The sequence below is a fragment of the Myodes glareolus genome, chromosome 3 (genome assembly GCF_982192425.1).
Source record: "Myodes glareolus chromosome 3, mMyoGla1.1, whole genome shotgun sequence".
NCBI lineage: Eukaryota > Metazoa > Chordata > Mammalia > Rodentia > Cricetidae > Myodes > Myodes glareolus.
In genome coordinates, this window is record NC_142028.1 from 27,280,637 (window position 1) to 27,295,637 (window position 15,001).

The 15,001-nt window shown below is 48.3% G+C and overlaps 2 protein-coding genes across 15 annotated transcripts in view; both read right to left on the reverse strand.

Annotated features, from left to right (window-relative positions):
- Window positions 1–56: 56 nt before the first annotated feature.
- On the reverse strand, window positions 57–11,297 carry Nop2 (NOP2 nucleolar protein). 2 transcript variants are annotated; one of them, XM_087904221.1, is made up of 16 exons: window positions 11,163–11,297; window positions 10,812–10,921; window positions 9,727–9,772; window positions 9,487–9,575; window positions 8,511–8,695; window positions 5,279–5,334; window positions 5,017–5,191; window positions 4,724–4,921; window positions 4,502–4,591; window positions 3,466–3,553; window positions 3,251–3,391; window positions 2,539–2,678; window positions 2,322–2,411; window positions 2,085–2,207; window positions 1,743–1,971; window positions 57–781 (listed from the first exon to the last, which is right to left on the reverse strand). In XM_087904221.1, exons 2-16 carry the CDS (start codon window positions 10,915–10,917, stop codon window positions 174–176), a joined length of 2,364 nt encoding a protein of 787 aa, XP_087760347.1. In that variant the 5' UTR covers window positions 10,918–10,921; window positions 11,163–11,297; the 3' UTR covers window positions 57–173. The 2 variants fall into 2 exon arrangements, with proteins under 2 accessions (XP_087760347.1, XP_087760346.1); XM_087904220.1 differs by having other exon boundaries at window positions 11,141–11,293.
- Window positions 11,298–12,310: 1,013 nt separating this feature from the next.
- Window positions 12,311–15,001, reverse strand: part of Chd4 (chromodomain helicase DNA binding protein 4) — a 37,296-nt gene continuing 34,605 nt past the window's right edge. For 7 of the 13 annotated variants that reach the window (XM_087904219.1, XM_087904214.1, XM_087904213.1 and 4 more), the window contains 3 exons: window positions 14,104–14,299; window positions 13,050–13,213; window positions 12,311–12,928 (listed from right to left, as the gene is read on the reverse strand). In XM_087904219.1, the coding sequence (XP_087760345.1) occupies window positions 12,911–12,928; window positions 13,050–13,213; window positions 14,104–14,299 (378 nt within the window). In that variant the 3' untranslated portion in view covers window positions 12,311–12,910. Of the gene's footprint in view, window positions 12,929–13,049; window positions 13,214–14,100; window positions 14,300–15,001 lie in introns of all 13 variants that reach the window. The other 6 variants (XM_087904218.1, XM_087904212.1, XM_087904215.1 and 3 more) reach the window with 1 other exon arrangement.

Genomic DNA, 15,001 nt, shown 5'->3' on the forward strand with positions numbered 1-15,001 from the left:
AGACTCCCAGGCCCACAAGCTGCCAATACCCAGCACCTTAAAAAACACAACATGACTAGTGGTGAAAATATGTATATTAAATTTCATATGTATTCACAGTGGGGAGGCCATCACTGCAGGATGTAAGAAGAGTTCCAACCCAGGGACAATGTGAGTCTGGTTTGCAAATCCATCTAAGACAATTGTGGCTGGCTGCTGCCCTTTGTCACAGATTTCCTCCTTTTTGCTGGTGGGGGCTTGGTGGAACTGTGGGGAGACCCAGTGGGGACTGAGGGTCCCTTGGGGGCACCATCCTCTTTTAGGGAAGCAGCTCTCTTGGCAGGCTGTCCTGGTATCTGTTGCTTTCCTTTTCCAGTCGTTTTGATTATCCCAAGGGATTGACTGCAGTCCTTAAGCCCTGGGGCTGTGGAATTCTCAGAGTCCACGCCGTTGGGAGGGGCTCTGTGCTTTGAGACAGTGGCTTCCTTGGAGGGCTTTGGTTTAGGTCGTCTGCGCTTTAGTTTCCTGATCACTCCAACTTCTCCATCAGGCTGGCTGCTTTCCTGGGGCCTGGCAGACACTTGGGCTTTTGGGACAGAAGGGACAGTGGATTTTGAGCTTGGCCCTTTGGAGGTGCCATTCATCTTCTGGAAGGGCTTTCTGGAATGCTGCTGCCTCCGCAGCTGCTGCTTGGCCTTTGCCGCTGCACCAGCTCTCTTGGCTGGCTGATTACCGCTCTCAGACGTGGGGGGGACCTGGTCCTTCAGCTCAGGCTCTGTAGGGGTAGCTGCTGCTGTGTTTCCTGAGGTGAAAATTAGAGATGGTCTGATCATTAAGAAACAAGGAGGTTGGGCTGGAGAGATGGCTCAGAGGTTAAGAGCACTGGCTGCTCTTCCAAAGGTCCTGAGTTCAATTTCCAGCAACCACATGGTGGCTCACAACCATCTATAATGGGATCTGGTGCCCTCTTCTGTCAGAACACTGTATACTTAATAAATAAATAAAATCTTTAAAAAAAAAAAAAGAAACAAGGAGATTGTTGGGTGGTGGTGGCAGTGCATGCCTTTAATCCCAGCACTTGGGAAGCAGAGGTAGGTGGATCCCAGGGGTTCTTGTTGCAGACAGTTTAACTTAAAAAAAAAAAAAAAGGAAAGAAGCAAGGAAGGAAAGAGTAAAGTGAGGCGTGCGTGTGTGTGTGTGTGTGTGTGTGTGTGTGTGTGTGTGTGTGTGTATGGCAGGGGTTATGAAATGCTATTCTTAGGAGCTCCTGGCAACTGATTGCTGCTGGGGATGGAGTCAGCTCCAGGAAATGGTCTCATACTCATCCATATATAGTCAATGCTAAATGGACTCAGGGAAGAGAAGGTGATGAGGTAGGAATTAAAGACTTTATTTAGAACACATTATACGACTGAAAAATTATTTTTTAAAATAGTCTTTTTAAAAGTAGGGGTGGGCCCAGCAGGTAAAAGCACCTGCTGGTAAGCCTGTGTTGGGTCAGGAGCCACACAGTGGAAACAGAGAACTCCCAGAAGTCATTCTGACCTCCATAGGTATTCTGTGGCATGCACATGCCCACACACATATCCATACACAAAATAAATAAGACATAATGTGGAGAACAGAGGCCAATGGCTTCCCCACATGCTCAGGAGCACACCACCACACACACACACCATACTGTGCACACCACACCCACGTACTAAGGAAAGACAGACAGGAAGAGCAAAGGAGATGATGGAAGAGCAGACCGAATTAATTACCTGCGTGGGGTTGGGGAACAGAATTGGAAAACTTCTTGAACTTGGCAATAAAAAAACCATCCATGTTGTGAGTGTGAGGGTAGAAGCGTCGGGTGGAACGCAGAGTCGGGTGAAAGCGCCTTTCTCGAAAGCGGGTAAAACCTTCCTGGCCAAAGTCCAGGCCAGTGGGCACCAGTCGCACATTCCTCTTTTTCAAGGCGTAGTCTACCACCCACTCGTTCTCCTCCACCTGTACACGAGGGGAGACAAAGCAGGAGTGGAGTCGGATCCAAGATGCTCGCTCTCAGAGGCAAACAGCCTTCCCACCCAGTCTCCGCTAATCTGCCCCTGCAGAGATCTCACCGTGACGGAACAGGTGCAGTAGACCAGGTAGCCCCCGGTCTTGGAGGCCGCATTGACAGAGTCAATAGCACTGAGCAGCAGTTCCTTCTGAAGATGGGCACAGCGTAGGACATCCTTCTCATCCTGCCCAAGAGAACCAGGAGTGGAGACTCCATCAAACAGCCTGAGGGAGGGACCTGCTGCGTACCCACAAGATCAGCCAAGGCCTCTCAGCTGATCCACCACCAGGCCCCTCACCTTGTTCGTCTTCACTGCAGGGTCCTTGGAGATGACTCCTGTGCCACTGCAGGGAGCATCCAGCAGCACTCGGTCAAAGCCCCCCACCACCTGGGAAAAGGAAAGGTCAACTCGATCTTGCTGCAAAGGGCACTAACTTCCTGAGGACAGCGCTAAAACACAGCAATGTCACCAAGGGCAATGTAACCCGAAGCCTCAGGAAAGATAAGAGGTTCACCTTGGGGAACTGGCGTCCATCGTAGTGGCTGATAATGGTGTTGGTGACTCCCAAGCGATGCAGGTTGCCCACAACACTCTTGAGTCGCTCAGCACTGACGTCATTGGCAAGGATCACCCCAGTGTTCTTCATCAGCTGAGCTGTGGGCAGGAAGAGGGGAGCGCTAGGGCTCAGCAGCAGCTTCCCTGCCTCACACTTGCTACCTACCCTCCAGCGCAGAGCCTGCAGGCCAAGTCTCACCCCCCACCCCAGCAAGGCCAACTCCCCTCTGCTGATCCAGCCTGTCGGGTGGGGACCACACCCACCCACAGGGCTTCCACTTTTGCTGACCAGCTTTCTGGCTCTACATACAAAATTACTTTTATTTCTTTCCTTTTCTGAGTAAGTTTCTTCTATAGTCACAGCCTGCCTTGACCTTCTAGTGTTCTTGGAGTACAGGATTACAGACTTACAGTACGACACCCAGTTCAGAGTGCCAAGGGCTTCTACAGGCATTATGTTGACCCTTTAAAGCCAACCATAGTAAGAGACGATGTAACCAAAATTACTATTCAAGTCAGCCAAGGTCAGCTAAAGGGTTAAAAGACAGCTGAATCCAGAGCCTAAATCCCAGAAAACGCCCTCCCCTTTCTGCCAGACACAAGCATACCAAGTTGGATCAGCTTCGAGGAGTTATCAACCCTATATTCTTTCTAAAGCGCCCTTTTCATACCTATGTAGCTGGTCTTCCCTCCAGGAGCACAACACATGTCTAAGATCCGCTCATGCTCCTGAGGTGCCAGGGCCATGACAGGTAACATGCTTGAGGCTCCCTGCAGCATGTAGTGCCCAGCCAGATACTCGGGAGTAGCGCCTGTGAAAAAGGAGCACTGTGGGATACGCTGGCCCAGGGGTGCAGCGCAAGGGCTACTGGCTGGGGACACTTACCAATAGGCACTGAAGAATCATAGACCACAAGTCCAGACTTTGACCACTTTCCCAAGGGATCCAGATTAACTCCACGATTGATTAGAGCCTAAAAAAAAGGACGAAGATGTCAAAACCATATATTCTACCCAAAAACTGTCAGGTATGAGAACCTGTCCACGCAGGTCAGCCACTGAGAATGCTGGGAAGAATGGCGGAGTCTGAGGAGGCTGAAGCAGGAGGGAGAAGCAACATGGACATGCCATACTGAGAAAAAGTAACAAACCATGTGGGAAAGCATAGGTAAGAACTATGGGTTAATTTAAATGTAAGCATTAGCTAGTAATATTAAGCCTCTGTGTTTATTTGAGAGCTGCTGGCAGGACAGAAACTCCGCCTATGGGGACTGTGGCTAGGGCTTGTGACTGCTAAGGCAGACTGCTCTAGCACAAGCCACACCCCCAGCCCCTCTGCCCCACTCCCATTTTTTAACCCCAGGTTTCTAACACAGTCAAGTACATTCCAAATAAGCAGACTACCGTCTTCTGTTAAATAATGTAACAACTACAGTATGCATTACTGGAGAGATGGCTCAGCAACCATGCTGTTGAAGAGGACCAGGATTCAATCCTAGCATCCACATGGTGGCTCACACCAACATTCCATAATTCACATGGTGCACGTTCATAAGATAAATCTTCAAAACAAATAAACAGTATATGAGATAACACTAACTCTGGAGATTAAAACTGTGTATGGCTGTGCTTTACTGGGGGCTTCTTGAGGCCTCCTCCATCCCTTAGAAGCAGCAGTTCATCCTGATGCAGATGTCTCAGCCCAGTCACAGGGAGCAGAGGTGGCAAAGACAAGGCCCCGCTCTACAGTGGCCTAGGCCCTTAGACCAAGAGACAGAGAGCAGGTTCTCCTAGCCCAGGGGCCATGTTTATAACAAGACATACTTAGGTTTGAAGAACCCACCCAGCCAGGACAGGGCAGGGTGAGCCCCAGGTGAGCAAAAGCTGGTCCAGTCCTGAATTAAACAACACTGATTCCTCACCTGAGCAAGGTCTCTGCGACGAGTTTTCAAGGTGTTGGTCCGAAGGGTGATTGGCCGGGGCACCTCATTAGCTTCTAAGAACTCTATCAACTGCAATGGAGACAGTGTATGGGGACTGAGTCAAGAGAGCCATGGAGCGCAGAGTTGGGGGCGGAGTCCTAGATGCCTTCACACCCCTACAAAGGTGAGAAAAGCAGAAGGAAAAGACTGGCAGGCGGGTACCTCAGAGAGAGGGAAGATCTCCATGAGTTTGCCCAGCAGGAAGTCTCCATATGAATAGTAAGTGGCTAGATCCTTCTGAAGCTGATTCAGATACTCAGAACGAGACCGTCCTTCTTCTCGCTGAGCCCCAAAATTCCGAAGCACCTCCACTATATCCTGGATCCGCTTGTGAACTCCTTGCAGGTCTGGAGTCTGGGCATGTGGGCCCATTAAGGAAATGTTGCCTCTGATCATAGGCCTAAAAAACCCTCTTCTGGTGCCCTCCTCCAACCCTCACTCTGCACTCCAAGGATATCCTGCTCCACTTCCCCAGCAGGGGGCAGCACAAAGGCTTCCTCATCCTCCACATTGATCTGCAAATCCCCCTCTGCTTTGCCAGCCTTTGTGGGGCTGGACTCAGGGGGGCCAGACATAGGGGAAACATCATCATCGTCCTCTTCATCTGTCTCCTCTTCACTCCACTGACCCCTAGAAACAAGCCAGGAACAGAGGTTCAAGCCAAAACAGATACCCTCCTTCCTCAAATCTCCTCCGCCCAGCTGCCGCCAAACTCACCCAGCGGCAGCCTCGCGGGCCTTCTGCTTCAGAGCGGCTCTTTCGATGGGCAGCAACTGCAAGGAGAGAAGGGCTAAGGCGAAGGCTCCCTTGTCATCCTGCCTCATTCGTCCTTCCCATAAATCCAACACTCTCTCATCTCTCAGAAGCAAACAGAGAAGCTAAGGACACGAGTAAGCTCTGACACGGAAACTATGTTACGTGTATTTCCTCTCCAGTTTTCAAAACAGGGTTTCTCTGTAGCTTTGGAATCTGTCCTGGAACTAGCTCTTGTATTCCAGGCTGGTCTCGAACTCAGAGAGATCCATCTGCCTATGCCTCCCAAGTCCTGGGATTAAAGGCATGTGCCACCACCACTCAGCTGGTTTTTTACTTTTAAATGTTTTATTTTATTGCCTGTTTTTTAAAAAAAAATGTATGGGGTCAGGCGGTGGTGGCACTCGGGAAGCAGAGGCAGGTAGATCTCTGAGTTTGAGGCAAGCCTGGTTTACAAAGCAAGTTCCAGGACAGGCTCCAAAGCTATGCAGAGGGGGCTGGAGAAATGGCTCAGAGGTTAAGAGCATTGACTGCTCTTCCAGAGGACCCGGGTTCAATTCCCAGCACCCACATGGCAGCTCACAACTGTCTGAAAATCCAGTTCCAGGGGATCTGACACCTTCACACCAATGCACATAAAAATAAAAAAAAAAAAATTAAAAAAAAAAAAAGCTATGCAGAGAAATCCTGTCTCAAAAGAGTACGGGTGTTACGTGTTTTGCCTGAACGCCCATGCGGTAAGAAGATGAGGAGAGTTAATTCCCTTGATACGGAATGATAGACAGCTGTGAGCCACCATTAGGATTCTGGGAACCAAATCCAGGTCTGCTGCAAAAACAGCCAGGGCACTGAACTCCAGGCCCTTTACTTTTTAAATTTTGTATGTCTTGCCTATTTATCTGTGTACATTTCATGCAGTAGTGCTCATGGAGACACTGGAACAGAGAGAGCTGTAGTTAGAGATGGTTTTGAGCAGCCAGGTGGGCAGTGGAGTCAAACCCGGGTCACCTGTAAGAGTAACAAGTGCTGGGTCACTCCAGGCTGGTTTGGTTGATTTTGTCTTATTCTGTTGTCCAGGCTGGCCTCAAACTCATAGCAATTCTCCTGCTTCAGTCTCCTAAGTGTGGGGATTACCATGCTTGGCTCCTTATTTGTTTTGATTGGCCATCGGTGGTGGTGGGGGAGGACTGAAGACAGACAAGGTCATGTACACTTGCCATATACCCACTCCAGCATTCAGGAAGCCGAGGCCAAAGCATGGGGAGTTTGGACCCAGCCTGAGACACACAACAAAAGGAAAAACCTCGTGCATAGAGAAAACCCGTGTCCCTGGACCTTGCTCTCAGTTTCTTCTTGAATTATTCTTATCTTACTCTATTACTTTGCACATAATTTGAACCACATTTCATTTCGAAGTGTTTCTTTCTTTTTTGTTTCTTGAGGCAGGATTTCTGTGTAGTGCAGCCTAGCTGTCCTAGAACTAGCTCAGTAGTAGATCAAGTTGGCCTTGAACTCAAGAGATCCACCTGCCTCTCCCTCTTTAGTACTGGGATTAAAGGTGTGCACCACCCTACTTAGCTAAGATTTTGTTTTAATCTATGCGTGTATGTGAATATCTACGTGCAGATGCCCAGAGGCCAGCAGAGGGCCTTGGATTTCTGGACTGAAGAGTTTAGGCAGCTGTGATCAGTTCAACAAGTGCTAGGAACCAAACCTAGGTCCTCTGCAAGGACTCAGCCACTGAGCCATCTACCAAGTTATAGATAGAGGCCAGACATGCTTCTAATCTTAATGTGTGAGAGGCAGGCCAAGTCTACACAGTGAGACCCTGTCTCGTCTCTAGTAAATACAAGCATGACACCCAATGTTAATTTATCACCTGTATGAGCTATGATAAATTTATGCGCCGGACCTTTCCTGTGTTTGGCATTTATGACGCTCTCTGCCGAGGGCAGTGCTGTACACTATATAAGTTTAGAAAATGAAGCTTCTGAATAAACACATCCTAGTCATATAATCGCTGGAAACACAGAAAATAAACCTTTACCCTCATTAAACACCACCTCCCTACCAATAAACTAGATAAAAAGAAAGAAATCTTTTTTCTTCGACAGGATCTTACTATACCATCCAGGCTGCTCTTGAACCCCTGGGCGACTAGCCTGTCCCATCTGGACAGGAAACTTCTTTTCCGTGTTGGTTTCAACTATCAAGGCCCCACATGTCAGGTGAGTGCTTTTATTATTTCAGCCCTGCAACAACTGCTTCATTAAAAATGAGCATTCGATGGGGCTGGAGAGATGGCTCAGTGGTTAAGAGAACAGGCTGCTCTTCCAGAGGACCTGAGTTCAATTCCCAGCACCCACATGGTGGCTCACAACTATCTCCTAACTGTCATGAGATGCAATGCCCCCTTTCTGGTGTGCAGATGTACATGTGGACAAGAATATATCCATAAAATAAATAAATAAATCTTTTAAAAAAATGAGCATTCAAGCTGGGTGGTGGTGGTGGCGCACACCTTTAATCTCAGCACTTGGGTGGCAGAGGCAGGCAGATCTCTGAGTTCAAGGTCAAGGCCCGAGCCAGCTGAGGCTACCCAGAGAAACCCTGCCTCAAAAAAACCAAAAGAACATTCAAGAACAGCAGGATAGCATTCGTGCCCAAATTAAATAAACACACACAAATTAAAAAAATGGGGCCAGTGAGACAACTCAGTGGAAGAACTCCTGAAAAGCTGTTCTGACTGCCACACGTGTGCTTTGGCGTGTGTACACGTCTGCACTCACACACTCACAAGTAGATAAAATTTTAGGGTCAGCTGTCAAAAGCACTTGCTGCCAAGCCTGGCAACTTTAGTTCAATCCCTGGGACCCAAATGGTGGAAGAGGAGAACAGACCCCCAAATTATTCTCTGACCTCCACATTCACAGTATGTATGCGCACATACACAATAAATAAATGTCTAAAAGACTTCAAATGTGTGCGTGTATTCACATTCATCAGGATATCCAAGCATCTACCTTTTTTACATCTTCATCTGCCAAGATCTGTCTCTCTTTCTCCCATTTTGCCTTTAATCTCATCACTCAGAAAGCAGAGGCAGGTGGATCTCTGAGTTAAGGGATGTATTATGTAGTAAGACCCTATCTCAAACAAACAAAAAGATCTGAGAACACACAGAAGTGATTCTCACCTTTCCCTCTTCATCCTCCAAGTCAGAGTCTGCTCCATAGTCATCCACCATATCGGCATCACTGTCCTCAGAGCCCCAGAGGTCCCCCTGGTTTGCCACAGCCTCCTCCTCAGAGTCTTCCTCCTCATCTCCATCACTGTTATGAGTTGGTGCTGGGCGCTTCTTACCTCGAGCCTGAACTGCTCCTGGGAACAGTCAAGGTTTGACAAATCCTGAGCAGATGGCCGCCACACTCCCTGTCCCACACCTCTGGAGCCTGTCCTTTATAGCCCTAAGAATGACCTATGGGGGCTGGAGAGACGGCTTAACAGTTAAGAGCACAAACTAACTTTGCCCCGGACCCTAGTTCAGTTCCTAGAACCCACACGTGGCAATTCACCACGACCTGCATCTCCAGTAGAATCAGCATCATGTGCACACACCCACACCCTCCCTCCCACCCACACACATAATTAACAAATAATAGAAACAGAAAAAGGGCTGGAGAAAAGGCTCAGCGGTTTAAGAGCAGTTGTTGCTCTCGCAAATGACCCAGGTTTGGTACCTAGCACTCACATGGTGTTTCACAACTACTGTAATCCTAGGTTCTGGGGGATCTGATACCTTCTTCTGACCTCCATGCGCATCAGGATACATGCGATACACACTTATACATGCATGTAAAACACTCATACTCATAAAATAAATTGAGACATTTTTTTTTAAAGAAAATTAGTAAGATAAAAAACAATATTAACCAGGCATGGCACCTTTAATCCCAGTACTAGGGAGGCAGAGGATCTTTGTGAGTTTGAGGCCAGCCTGGTCTACAGAATGAGCCCAAGACTACAAAAGGAGATTCTGCCTCAAACAAACAAAAAAATATTTTATATTTAAAAAAAAAAAAGCTTTTTGTTCTTCCTTCCATTCTAGAAATTCTAGCCTATCTAGGGCCCAGAAGGTTCTTCACACAGCAACTGATCCTATTTTCACTAACCTTTTGACAGCTCTCCAGGCAATGTTTCGATTCTAGGAGACTTATTTGGCTTAGAGACTTCAACAGACCTGGACCGCCTCTTGGCTGCCCTGAAGATACAGAAAGTGAAGACATGGGAACATGCCTTTAGGTTCCTCTACTTCCCACCTTAACAAGGAAACATGGCAACGTACAACTGGCCCTCTTCATCCATGTACCAGGCAGCTCCAATTTCTGCTAAGCCTGGGCACCCACACTCACCTCTTCCGAGCACGACTGGACAGCCTCTTGAAATTCTCATCACCGGCTGTTAAAAAGGAGCAGATTAAAAGTTTAAGGGAAACACAAAAGGGAGCATGAATGTAACTAGGAAGAGAGCTGCTACACTAACTAAAGTGTAACAGAGAGAATTAGTGATGTGATCAGTGGTACAGTGTGCGCTTGTACAGGACAGGAAGGAAAGACACAGGGTTACAAAGTATAGTCAGTGTGCAACACTCTGTAACACTTTCCTAGGAGTTAAGGGGAGATATGGAGGCAGGGCTGATGGGACAGCTTGTGCCGAGAATGGGAAAAGCCCTGGGTTCCACTCCATAGCCTCCACTAAAGAAGTGGAGAAAATAGACAAAAGGCGTAGAGGCGATGAAGCGAACAATCTACCTGATTTGCAACCAAATCAAACCAAAAGGGACATTCTGATGACAGCAGAACCTCAAAACCTTTCCTCTATTCTCGGCTCATTCAGTTATCAACTACAGCAGAGTTTTGCTAATGTTATTTTTTATATATATACTCTACAAGAAATTGTAGTCCTTCCCACTGTGTGTAAGACACTCAACTCCTCAGCATCCATTTCCTAACGAAGCCTCTTTCCCATAACTCTAAGATCTAAGAAGCGATATCATGCGTCCACGGATGGGGCTGTGACTGGCCAATGCTTCAATAAACTGCACCTTCCATTCAAAACTGAACACCAGCTCCCTAGGCAGTCTTTTCTCCCAAGTAGTGTTTCACCACACAGGACTCAAGACACCTGCTTTCATCCCTTCTTCCAGACAATTCATGACTGGCCTGTCCCGTTCCCAACTCCTGCTTGCTAAAACGAGGCTCGGCAAAGCCTTTCTAAATTCACGAGAGTCCCCTTTCTGGAAACGGAGAACGGCACCTCTCCTCGCACACCCGGGTACCCGTGCCCCAGTGGCATCTACCCTACCTTCCAACACGGTTGACTTCTGTCCTAACAACTCACATCTACGCAGCAGGTGAAGGCGGACGCGCAAACGGGTAGAGATTATGATGCAAAATGGACCAAGGGCCGGGCGGGGTCAGGGAGCTACGATTCTCACCTGTAGGCAAGAACCTGACCAGTTCGGTCTCTGCACCCTTCTGTTTCCGGGCTTTTCGGCCGGGCCCACGCTTCTCCTTCTTCGTAGGGTCCAACTTACGTCCCATGGTGCTAAAGCAAAGAAAAACGGGGGAAGGCGGCGTTGTGGCTACTGAAAAGGGAACGCAGGCCATAAGCTCGGCGGTATTATCCGGGAAGGAGACACGCCCGGCCCAGACCCATGCTCGCGACCCCTGATGGGCCCCTCAAGGCACTCCCACCAAACCCTGGCACCTCGCCCCTCTCGGTGGGCCCAGGTCGAAACCCTGTTCCGGGATCTCGCACACGCACCTGAAGCCTCCGCCTGGCTAACCTGGCTCCCGGAGATGGAGCAGCTCCAGCCAAGGCCCTCTCCACGTGCACTCGGGCAAGGGCTCCCGGACAGCGAGCCGACAAAGTGTACTGCGCACGCGCAAAGGTCCTCCGGACAGCGCCCCGCCTTTTCCGGCCGGGGCGCCGGAACGGACCCTGTTCAGGAACGCACGCGTCACCGGCTCCGGCTGTTCATGGAGGGAAACGTGAGGCGGCCTGCTCCTCCTCGCTCTGCCCTCCCGCCGACATCGACTTCCCTGCGCGGGTTCCAGCTTAGGACACCCGAGGCCGCCAGGCTTCTATCTAGAACGGCAGCACGACCCTTGCCCTGGCATCCTGCGGATTGCCTTAGATCTCAGGATCGCGAGGTTCCATGTCTCCGCACTCCTGCTCCCACGTTTTGATTAGAACCGGTTTCCTTATGGAAGCTAATCTTCCCCTCTTCATTTAGCCTCGCCAGAAATACGTACTTGGCCTTCCTTCAAAGCAGTAATAGAGTTAAGAACTTTCCAGGCTGCTAAGCCTGACAACCAGAGTTAATTACTGGACACACTCATATTGTGGACGTCGGGAACCAACTTCTGCAAATTGCCCTTTGACCTCCATTGTACAGTAGTCCTCCCCACAAATGTATGTAACACAAAGTTATGAACTATAAGCTGGGTGTGGTGGTGCACCCCTTTAACGTTAACCCAGCTCTCTGGAAGCAGAATTTGAAGGCAGCCTCAAACTCACACCTCCTTAAGAGGTAGAGACAGTTCTTAGTTCAATGCCAGCCTGTCCCAAAACTAAATAAATTTAAAAAAAAAAAAAAAAAAAGGACAGGTGGTGGCTCACATCCACTCGGCACTCGGGAGGGAGAGGAAGGCAGATCTCTGAGATAGAAGCTATAGAGAAACCCTGCCTCAAAAAACAAACACAAAATGTGCGTGCATATGTGTCTATGATAACGTTCCCATATAGAATGCTTGCCTAGCACTTAAGGTGGTCATACTGGCCTTATTTCACAACTACCAGGCAGGTAACTATTTCATGGAGGACTCTGCGGGAATGCATTTGCTCCAGGTTAGAGGCTACAAAGGGACAGTGCAGCAGCCTCTTGTTCTCTACAACCTGGCACCCACACTCACCCACACTGAACCAGATCACTAAAATACAAGGAAATTTTTATTTTCAATTCTCATCAAGAAATTTGTTGTGGTTTTTTATGCTTTTGGTTCTTTTCCTTTTTTTTTTTCTTTTTCTTTTTTTTTTCCAACTTTATTTTAGCCGCTCAGTGGCTGGAGCCGCTGGGTTCCTGGTATTAAAAAGATGCCAACAGAGGTAGCTGTGTCTCGCCCAGGGGCCCGGCCCACTCTGAATACCCCCCAAAAGGAGAAAACACAAAATAAACCAACAAAATAACAAAACCAAAAAGAGAAAGAAATTCAGATCATTTTCTTCAAGCCTGGCAGAACCCACAACAGTTTGTAACAGGCGCGCGGTGGGGAGAAGCCAGGGTCCAGAAGGCAGCCAGCCTGCAGCTCCTTGCACATGGCGCCGCGCTACTGCTGCTTGTCTCTCCAGCAGGAAGGGCACCATTGCCCCTCACTCCCTCCCTGCCCCTAGTGCACAGGGCTGTTCCTTTACAACTCAGAAGATGGGCAGAAGGAAGGCGAGGATCTCTCTGGCCCCCCAGGGGGCAGCCGGGACAAGAGAAAGTGAGGAAGGTCACTGCTCAGTGGTGGAGGTGGGATCATCGTTGGGTCTTCACTGCTGTTGGGCTACCTAGAGGGATAAACAGCCAAGAGTCAGAACACGTAGCCTAGGTAGGAAAGCCAAGGACACAAGCAAAGTACAAATCCCAATAGCTTTGCAAAAAGAGCTGCAACTAAGAAATTGGTCCTACCTGCTGTGGGGGAGGTTCTGGTGCCCTGTTTGCCAGACGGCTGAGAATGTTCCGCTCTGACATCTGCAACCTCACAGCAACTGGGGGGATTCGGGCAATGGTAGCTGGGAGTCGAGTCACATCGGCTTTCATGTCACTCAACAATTCTTCCAGCTGTTTCAGGACTGCAGAGGGAAAAAAAGGGGAGGGGAGGTCGTGAGCTGTGGTCGTCAAGGGCACAGTTCTAAGGACTGGCTGCTCACCAGCATATACCATGATATGCTTATTGCCTCTTGACACTCACTTAACCAGCCTGGCCCAGATCCCTACTCCTCATATTCTAGTTCCAACTGGCTTTTGTTGCCCAGGCTAGGCCTGGAACTTCTGAGCTCAGGTGAGATTACTGCCTCTTGTCTCCTAAGTACCTGGGGCTCTAAGGATAAGCCACCACAGTTGGCTGATTCTGATCTTAAAGCCACCAAACTGTTTAGCTCATTCTTTCTAGTGTGTCCATTTTTTCTTTTAAAGATTTGCCTCAAACTCACTGTGGCCAAGCATGACCATGATTTCCTCATCCTCTTGCCTCCACCTCTCTGTGGAGAGGTGGGATGAAGGCGAATGCCAACCCAGGGCTGTATTCCTTACAGCTTTTCTTCTCAGCATCAGGGATCAAACCAAGTGCCTGTGCTCTTCTACTTGAGAAACTAACACCTATGATCTCCTCTTTTACACGCATGCTTTTCTACTTTCTGGATGTCTCCTACCACCTTTATGACACCCATCCGTTTATCATTTTACCCTCTACCCCTCATAATGTTTTACTTTAATCAGAAACACAATACTGGAAGGGGGTCTAGAATTTGAAGGGACCTAAAAATCACCTGAAGACACCTCTAAAATATCCCAGATGCCACTATTATTCTCAAGAACCTGAATATACCAAGAGTTCAAAGATCAAGCTGTTATCCTTGATTGCCTCAAAAATAAAGATCCTCAGTAAGAAGTTGTGGATGTTGGGGATGGGAGAGTGGAGAGGGAGGCTGAAGGAGCAGGAGGCAGGGGAGCCACTGGCGACCTTTGTGTAAGACTGCATTGGCTGGCTTATTTCCTGCCATCGACTCCTTGGAGAGGTGCTGGTGACTTTCTGCCAAACACTCCACCTCAGCAAAACGAGTGTTAAGGGCCATAGATGGGTGAGAGGGGTCTTCTGACATGTTTAGGTAAGCTGCTCTTCGAAGCTGTTCCTCAATCACCAAGGCTTGCTCCAAGAGCTGCATGGGAGGGAAAAGAAAGAGGGGTTGGACTAATTGCCACTTTCTCACTGATGGGCCTCTCAGATGAACAACAACCTGTAAGAAAGGAACTTCCAGCTCCTCAGCACTACCCCTTCCCTACGTGGATCACAGTACACCATCTCCTTCTCATTTAGAGGGCCACACTTTTACAATTCCTTATTCTTTAGGTCCCCATAGAGAAATAATAAAAACTCAACTTATAAAAATAAAATAAAGCTGGGTGGTAGTGGTACATGCATTCAAGAGGCAGAGGGAGGTGGATCTCTGTGAGTTCAAGGCCAGCTTTGTCTACAGGGTGAGTTCCAGGACAACCAGGGCTATTAGACAGAGAAACCCTGTCATGAAACATCAAAAACTAAAAAAGAAGAAAAAATTAAAAAATTAAAACCATAGGTAATCCCCCGCTAGAGAAAATTTTAACTTTTTGAGAATTTTCTTCCAAAATCTTTCTATGTATACATCTTTTACACAATTAAGTCATATATTCATGACCATGCACATTTAAGTTATATACGAGGCACTTACTTTGCTCTTCAAAACCTAGGATGACTAGTTTCACTTTGAATTTTTTGTCTTTGACAATGGGTGGTGGTGGCATATACCTTTAATTCCAACAATTGGGAAACAGAGGCAGTTGGATCTTTGTGAGTTCAAGGCTAGGCTGGTCTGCAGAGTTAG